This window comes from Apostichopus japonicus, chromosome 2 (genome assembly GCF_037975245.1).
Source record: "Apostichopus japonicus isolate 1M-3 chromosome 2, ASM3797524v1, whole genome shotgun sequence".
Taxonomy (NCBI): domain Eukaryota; kingdom Metazoa; phylum Echinodermata; class Holothuroidea; order Aspidochirotida; family Stichopodidae; genus Apostichopus; species Apostichopus japonicus.
This window is the reverse complement of record NC_092562.1, coordinates 8,530,766-8,540,416: the sequence shown is the minus strand read 5'-3', so window position 1 is coordinate 8,540,416 and position 9,651 is coordinate 8,530,766. Positions and strand designations below refer to the sequence as shown.

Genomic DNA, 9,651 nt, shown 5'->3' with positions numbered 1-9,651 from the left:
ATATGAAATATGGAAGGATGTCACAAAACTTAAAAGACAGCTATCAAACCCAAGCAGTACACTTTTCTATTACACATGGTTTTGTAGATAGTCACTTCTTACTCTTAAAACACAAATATGCAGAATTTGGAAAGTGCAATACAGTTGTCAAGTTTCCATCATATTTGCCAGTAATCACAACAGACAACTTTTACAGAAATTTCCTTTGCGAGATCTGTTTACCAAGATTGGATTGTGGGCCATCCATGCAAAGATCCAAGCTTACAATGTTAATTATGTCATAGTAAAAACTACTAAACTGTAGTTCAGTGAGAGAGAGACATTTGCATCAGCTCAACATTGTATTCAGTGTATAGACGAATTATCCCTGAAAAAGCAGGTAAAATAACTTGAGTTAGTGTGAAAATTTGACAACCCCTACCTGTAATTTTGTGTTGTTTTAAAGATTAGCTGGAGTGTTGGAAAGTTTGACATAATTTTCATGTACCATTACGACATACTTTTTTAACCCGACTTTTATCTGCATACCTTGATATCAGACACCTGAAGAAATATGGAAAGTCTGTACGGTACCACACATCTCCAAAATAAACACCAAATTGTAATTGGTGCTCGGTTCAGATGGACATTCGAAGTTACCTTAGTCTTTTTTACGCTGCCTGCAAGTTTAAACTACTTTTAATTGATTCTGTCACTTCAAAGTTCACATCAGGGTTGAGGGACCTACATAGCTGCATTACATTACACCAGGGACAAAAACAGCTGGCAAGGACGTTTGCTAAGAATCAAATATTGGACAATTTATCATATTTTATGCTTTTAACACTCTCAAAACTGCACACAAGTTTGCTTTGATCATCCCTACAGTATTTAGAATAATGACCATTTGGGGGATATAGTTGGATTTGTCCTCCCCTAGTTTTAAACTAAAATTGATCACAGTTGTGCTATGTTGGCTAGCCCAGATGCTTGATCAAATGTAACAAGTGTCTCTTTGGTGGCAGTATGGAAGGCTGCTCTGAAGGCCTTATAGTTATGTAATATAATATATGCAGTATATGCATATGCATCTTGTGTTGTTATGTATGTTACATTATATCAGTGAGGAGTATAGCGACGTTGACTGTTACATTACAACAGGTTACTCATACATTCTGGGGCTATTGTATGTTCTGGTAGGAACTAATTATGCAAATACCTGATAACACTCATCGTTAAAGTTGCTGACTCAAGTCAACTCTAATCACTGTGTTATCTACACTATTGGGAAATGCTGGCCACTACACATAGAATTATGCATATGAAAAGTTGTATAGCATGCTTTAAATTATGTTTCCAACACATAGTTCACACAGATTGGCTATCATGCTTTATGATAACTATTTTCATAACCCTACTTTCATCCGACTGGGTTTATAACCCTTTATTATCACATTGTCAAATTTGCTACAGCCTTTTTTAATTCAACCAATTTTTTGTTTTTCTTGGTCACTTGAATATGAACCAATCTTCTTAAATGACATCATAAAATCCCATTCTTGAAGTAACTTGTAAACTGCTGAATAGAAATATGTCATCCTAGCTGTCTTTGCATAAATCTTCTTCGCAAGCACACTAATATTCATGTTTGCATGTGTAATACAGCTCATATTAGTATTAATACAATAGCCTACAATTTTACCAACACTATTAGCTGGCTAGGACCAGAATTACTCTGTGCTTCATATTCCTCCTCAGTGGTGAGTTTTATTGATGGCATCGTTTATACTCATTACCTCCTGTTTCATTCCATACTCGTCATAATGATAGTTGTTGCTAACATCATAAAGACTACAGAAAGAGATGCTTGTTGCTGTGCCCGGATGCTGCCATTGTAGGGATCACTAGTAGCTGTGGTAGTCTCTAATAACTGGTTACCATCACTGTTGAAGATAAAAGAGTAAGAAAATAATGCAATCGATGTGAATATGGAACAAATTTATATTATTTAAAAACCCCATTGTGTAACATCATAGGGCATGCTGGTTATCCTTGTTCATGAAGATATTCTTCTAAGTAGTAAGAAATTGGCAAGAGCTGTGGGGAGCACAGTTTTACTAACTGTCCATCAATTCTTGCATAAGTACCACAGGACCAGTATCAAAGCATTTGGCTATGTGTAGATCTTGTTAAGAGTGCCTAATCTTTGGTGTTGTGTTCCACAATTAAGGGGTCCTATTACTTCTATGTTACTGCACCTATTTATTGTACATGTTTTTTTTTGTTGACAGATTTTAATTACCAGCATGGTTGAAATTTCCATCATGTTGAATGGTCTAGTGGCTTTAAATCTCAACCTTGTAAATAATAAACATCTTTAGCACTGAATACTTCTCATTCCTTGTTACTGGTGCTAAAGTGTTTTTGTCAGAAATTTAGTCAATCAGGAGCATATTGTGCTTAGACTATAGATGCTGCCAGTAAATACACTCCACGTGAAGAGTTAATTCTTCGATTGCTGTGCAAATATAATACATATCCAGGTGTCCACAAGTGACAGGATTAAGCAAGTAAGGAACTGTTACTCTATTAAGCTCTATTAAGCTCTATTTGTTTTGTAAACATGTAAGGAAGCCACCCAGTAGTTTGGTCACTTTGAACTTAGCCCTACAGACTTCTCTTCTTGCCTTGGCATGGTAGGAAACTACTGGTAAACATGACATCAGCTTACTATGTTGATTTTAGGGGTTTTGAACCTACTATTAGGAAACTACACCATTCATGGTGGAATCTAGGATAAATTGACAGAAGAGCTTCTGGGTAATTCTTGAATGATAGATATGATGGAACACTTCCATTCAAAGTGGCTTTACAAACTATTACCACATCACAGGAGGTCCAGAATGGGATGCTGAAGTTTACTCTGTAGGCCTAGAAAGAGACATTTCATTCTGTAACAAATTGTGTGGAAAATATTCCGATCATTGTCCAGCACAATTAATAGCCATAAAATAGGCTGAAAGCCATATAGCTTGTTAAAAATTTTGACAACCCAATGGAATATTTAACTTGAGGATTGGCTTCTTGAATTAAACAACCTTACTGTGATCAGTTCTTTGTGTTCATCAGAGAGGATGCACCTATGTACTGAGAGATTCAACAGAGCTTACTCCTCTTGACCAACTGTATCCAAAAAGTTTTAACTTTTCATCGCTATTGGGTTCTAATGACCGTTGAAATCAACAAATGTGTAATAGGGTTCTATAGTATTTAAACTTGTTGCTACCTTATACTGTCCAGGAAATTCCAAAGATCTTCAAATTTGGACCTCTGAGACTGCATTTCAACCGGAGTATTTTCACTCCTGTTTCGGTCTGTTCTTCTTCTGTCTGCCTCTCCTGATGAAGCACCCCAGGAGCAAGGCCGATCCTTTGAGCTGCACGTTAGAGAGATGAAGGATTTGTAAGTCACTCATCTGTTGTAGAACAGTTGTGAAATCCCATTTAATTAGCTTATAAAGTGGGAGGTTTAAACTCAGGGCCCCACAATTATCTGAAGGGGGAAGAATTCATTTGTTTTCTTGGTAAGAAAAGAAAACAGCAGTATCAATGCTGATATAAGGCTACTTAAAACCTTTGTTGAGTAAACTGACAAATAGAAATTCACTTTTATCAAAGAAAACAAAGTAGCAAACAATTTATAAGTGCGTACATGAACACAGACTCTACACAAAGGAATTTTACAAGAACTTTATCATGATGATGTTCTTCTGAGCTTTGAAGTTATCATGTTTTCAAGGTGTTCAAACTTTGAACTCTCTTGCCTCAAATGACCTTAAGACCTCCACAGAAAGCAACAGAATTGTTAATCACTAAGCTAGGTAGCTCAGCAACCATGCACATGGTTCATGATCCAAGCTTTACTTTTAATAAAGAAAGTGAATAACCAGAAAGTCAAGAGCCTAAACACTGATTCCTTACCATGTAGCACATATGAACACTGCATGTAACACTAAACACTAACTACATTTACTTGTGTCCTCATCCTGTTTAGCATATTTTCAGGTTTTGGTTGCCACAAAAAAAACTGTAGGGTTCTACAGTGATCTCTATATACCATGAATGCAGGTCAAACAACAGGTTGTCTTGGAGTTATAACACTTAAATGCCAAGTTATCACATTCACAGATGAACATGAACACACATACACACACCATCACTGCATATATCCTGTAGATTCTACTTGTAATTGCCAAGAAATCAAAAAATTACTAACATGACCATGGCGTTATTTTTAGCTGCTCAATTCCAACCTACTTGTCATCGATATTGTGGCACATATTCCAAACAGATTTAACAGTTGAACTTATTAGCAAGTCTATCAGATTAAATGATTGGTGGGCTAGTAGTCCAGTCAAACTATGCTGAATATGGCCGAACCTAGAACAAATTGCTTCAGAAGGTTTTATTGTTTTAAATAGTTCCCTAGAGTCCCCTCTACATCATATCAAAAGTTATCTCAAAGTTACCCACCCTAAGGGCCCTAATTTGCATAAATTCAAGATGGCCGCCATGTCAGAACCCAATGTACAGCAAACTTTTTTCTGGGGGGTTTTAGGGCCCATAAATGTATTGCCAACAGATAGGAATGTGATATCAATCTATTAAATAAGGCTAATTCCGTCATGATATGACGTCACTATGACGTAATATTACGTCATGTCATGACGTAGTCCTTGATTTTTACTGAAAATTCCTTGTGGGGTAGGTATTATCCAAGTTCCCGTAACGGACCTGGTAAGGGAGATCATTTCTAACAAACCAGCAGGCAAACTTTCGGGAAATTCAGTCACACAAATTCTTCTTCAGTATTACGCTAGTAATTGACACATCCACAGAGGACTAACCTTGTATGCGCTCGAACGCCAGAATTTTCATTTAAAGACCACTGCTTCCTTTGTGGTACAAAGATTCTTACAACAGAAAGAAAGAACCGAGACTATTTTCTAGTAAAGACATACGACTTTCAGAAATCTATCATTCAGGCATGTGATGGGCGGGGTGATGATGATAGCTGGGCTGAAGATGTAAGGCATGAATAAGTAACGCAATAGACTTACCGGCTGCGGACGCTCTCTATCATCATGTCTGCAGTGTTAATTTTCGCTCTAAAAACCTATCTATTCCTCTGCGGTACCAACAAAGTGATGGAAGGGAACGCAGTGTATCAAAACCAGGCCGGAGGTCCGATGTGGCACGGGAAGAACCCTTCTTCAAAGTGGTTGATGACCTTACACAAGATGATGATGAGCAAACTACCGTTACAGACCTTGTGAGAAAAATGTCCCAGATTACCCCAGATGCATATAGCCCAAACTATATGCGTCAGAAACTTGAGCAGCACTTAGGTGAATCTGTTGTAATAACCAATATAAACGGGCGCCCAGATGTGGTCACATTCCGAACAAAAGCTGCCAAAATACTGCAGACATTTCATGATACCCCGTCGACAGATGAAAATCAACTAAAACAGCAATTTGTAAATGCTGCAGCAGATCTCGTTCGCAATGAAATCAAGTGCATCCAAACTTCAAAGGAGACTTATCCCGATAGTAACAAGTTAAGCTCACTTGAAGATAACCTGGATTATGTCCCAGGTTTGTTGCGCACATTTCTGGACCGTGTTCTAACAGGAAAGACTAAGGATCTCAAAGTTGCTACCCTTGGACAATGCATTGTTCAAATGTCCAGACCAAGGATTGCTCTGGCTCCTATTCCCTTAGGTCTTGGTGTTCATATGCACCACCAGTACGGATCGCGGTTCTTAATTGATAGTTTGAATAATCATGGGCTATGCGAGTCCTATTCAGAGGTACTGAACTTTGAATCAAGTGCGGCTTGTTTCAAGGGCACAGGTATTCCGGTAGCTGGACACTTTGGTCGGTACATAGCCGACAATGTCGACCATAATCTGAGGACTTTAGATGGACGCGGTACAGTCCATGCAATGGGCATCATAATGACAATGAACCCAGGTATACCAAAAAAAAAGTTGCTATTCCGCGACTAACCAACCTCTTAACTGCAGGTGGACTGGAGGATAACAACATTGCAATTCGCTACTATAGATACCTTAAAGGGAAGAGCCTTCCATTGGTATTCAGGAAATTGCCCCTGGTTGAAATAGCCAATGAACAGCATGGAAAACTGGACACTTTGTGGAAAGTATCATGGTTCCTTCGACCACGTTCTCCAGGCTGGAGTGGAATGATGCAGGCATTGCGCAAGGGTGACCATCCAGGAAAGTCTAGTGTTCACTTTCTTCCTATGTTGGATCTTGACCCAAATGAAATGACATGCATTTATTCTACACCTCACTTCGTTGCGACTGAAAGCAATCGCCAAGGCACAGTTCCAGTGGTAACATTCGACCAGCCTCTCTGGTGGATATCTAGAACAATCATTCTGAAAGCATTCGGAGAAGCTATCTTGGACAAAATGATGGGACAAAACGCATTTGACTTTGTCTTCAGAAGGAAGGAACAAATAGAAAGAATGGGACTGAAACAGCTGGTTGTGGATGGCGAAAAACTGAAAATTGATCCTCAGCTTCTCTTTCAGAGGCTGCTAATTCTAGCTAACAACAGTGACTATAGCTTGGACGATCTATTGAAATATGAACCTTCTGCGCAACCGACAGCATTGTTTGATAAACACGGTCTTCTCCGCCAAGCAAACAAGCCACAACTGGCTGATGCGCTACCGTCCACTTCATCAAATGAAGTCCAGCAGACGCGTGACAGCAAACCAGTGTACAATGTCCTCGATGGAGGTTCTCTTTTACATAGATTTCCCTGGAAAAGGGGTGAAACGTTTGACTCCATAGCTTCTACGTACGTCAAGTATGTGAACACGTTTCCAATTGTCGTTTTTGATGGATATGAAACGGACAGCTCCACATAATATTTGACTCATCTCAGGCGATCAAAGGGTGCAGTTGGTCCACAGGTGTTCTTCACTGGCAGCATGGTGCTAAAGTCGAAAAAGGAACACTTTTTGGCAAACGTCGAAAATAAGCAGAAATTCATCAATTTCCTGTCTGAAAAACTCCAAACCCAGGGTATCAAAACATTGCACTCCAAAGGTGACGCTGATCTTTTGATTGCGTTGACTGGGGTGAAGTGCGCAAAAATTGGTGCTACACATATTATCGGAGAAGACACCGACCTTCTGATGTTACTTTGTCACCATGCTGAAGAGGACATGGATGATTTGACATTTCGATCGGACAAAGCAGTGAAACCAGATAAAAACACCAAAATTAGAGAGTGGCAGATCAATGCTTTGCAGACTTCTCTGGGTGAAAAGCTGTGCTACCTGTTACCCATCATCCATGCCATACACAACTTCGAGATTGTACGGGATTGGTAAGGGACTACCTCTCAAAAAGGCGATGTCAAACACTTCGTTTGCAAAGCAGCTGGAGCAAGTGTTGTATTGTTCCACTCGTGAGGAGATGAAAACCTCGGGGGAGAAGGTCCTAGTAGAATTATACGGAGGCAAGAACACAGAGTCCTTAGATTCACTGAGGATAAGGAAGTTCAAGGACAAAGTAGTGAGGTGTGCTTCCAGCGTAGAGATACAAAATCTTCCACCCACACTGGATGCCGGAATGCACCACATATATCGAGCCTTTTACCAAGCTAAATGTTGGATGTCAAAGGATGAGGACTGTGCATTGAGGGCAGTAGATTGGGGATGGCAGGATCTGCAGGGCAAACTTATGCCTAGAACAATGGACCGCCAGCCTGCCCCTGACAATATTCTCAAGTTGATAAGGTGCCAGTGTAAAGGGGACTGCTCCACAAACAGATGCAGCTGCAGAAAGCAAGGCCTGAAATGTACAAATGCCTGTGGTGAATGTCGTGGTGATGCCTGTTCCAATAGCACAGCTATTGACGTGACTGAGGAGGACACGGACATGTAACTCACGGTGGCTGAGCCAAGTAGTGCAGCTGGTTTATTGGACTAAGTATTTGGTCCCGAAGAGTGTTCTAGGGCTAAAGAAACAGCAATCAAAACCAAATTATACAGGGAATTACAATAACAAGGTACAAAATGTCTATTTTCAGTAAAAATCAGGGACTACGTCATGACATGACGTAATACTACGTCATAGTGACGTCATATCATGACGGACTTCGCCTTATTTGACAGATTGATATTACATTCCTATCTGTTGGCAATACATTTATGGGCCCTAAAACCACCCAGAAAAAAGTTTGCTGTACACTGAATTCTGACATGGCGGCCATCTTGAATTTATGCAAATTAGGGCCCTTAGGGTGGGTAACTTTGAGATAACTTTCGATATGATGTTCAGTTGGGTCCAATGAACCAGTCAAAGCAAAAAAACCTTCTGAAGCAATTTGTTCTAGGTATTTTATAATTTGACTGGACTATAGTGACTCCTTTGAAGGTTTTGTCTCACCTAAAGGATACATGCAAATCACCCCACAAGGTAAACCCCAAGCTGTGATTGGTTAACTATGTATCCTTTTAAACATATCATGATTCCTAATCACCTTGAACCTCTTCTGAAGTAAGAGGTTTTTAAGAGATTCTGACATATATGAAAATTATTTATTAATTTATGAACTTTGATATTCACCAAAGCAAATAATATTCTAGTTAATAATAAATATCCATGGTTCAATCTAGTTCATAAATATCTATGGTTCAATCTAGTTAACAACTAATATCCATGGTTCAATCGAGTTAAAAATAAATATCCATGGTTCAATCTAGTTATTTATAAATAACCATGCTTCAATCTAGTTTATAATAAATATCCATTGTTCAATCTAGTTAAAAATGAATATCCATGGTTCAATCAAGTTAATTATAAATATCCATTGTTCAATCCAGTTACTAATAAATATCCATGGTTCAAGCTAGTTAATTATAAACATCCATGGTTCAATCTAGTTAATAATAAATATCCATGGTTCATTCTAGGAACAATAAATATCCATGGTTCAATCGAGTTAACAATAAATATGCATGGTTCAATCGAGTTATTAATAAATATCCATGGTTCAACCTAGTTGATTACAATTATCCATTGTTCAATCGCCATGGTTCAATCTAGTTAATAATAAATATCCATGGTTCAAACTAGTTACTTATAAACATCCATGGTTCAATCTAGTTAATAATAAATATCCATGGTTCAATCTAGTTAATAATGAATATCCATAGTTCAATCTAGTTCATAAATATCCATGGTTCAATTTAGTTAATATTAAATATCCATGGTTCAAGCTAGTTACTTATAAACATCCATGGTTCACTCTAGTTAATAATAAATATCCATGGTTCAATGACTAGTTAATAATAAATATCCATGGTTCAATCTAGTTAATAATGAATATGGTTCAATCTAGTTAATATTAAATATCCATGGTTCAAGCTAGTTACTTATAAACATCCATGGTTCAATCTAGTTAATGATAAATATCCATGGTTCAATCTAGTTAATAATGAATATCCATGGTTCAATCTAGATTACAATAAATATCTATGGTTCAATCAAGTTAACAATAAATATCCATGGTTCAATCTACTTAATTATAAATATCCATGGTTCAATCTAGTTCATAAATATCCATGG

The 9,651-nt window shown here is 38.1% G+C and overlaps 1 protein-coding gene across 1 annotated transcript in view; it reads right to left on the bottom strand.

The window, feature by feature from the left end:
- Positions 1–506: 506 nt before the first annotated feature.
- Positions 507–9,651, bottom strand: part of LOC139976882 (metalloprotease TIKI1-like) — a 34,199-nt gene continuing 25,054 nt past the window's right edge. Inside the window, exons 6-7 of the mRNA XM_071985758.1 lie at positions 3,266–3,415; positions 507–1,922 (exon numbers count right to left, since the gene is read on the bottom strand). Of these exons, the coding sequence (XP_071841859.1) occupies positions 1,784–1,922; positions 3,266–3,415 (289 nt within the window). The 3' untranslated portion in view covers positions 507–1,783. The remainder of the gene's footprint in view (positions 1,923–3,265; positions 3,416–9,651) is intronic.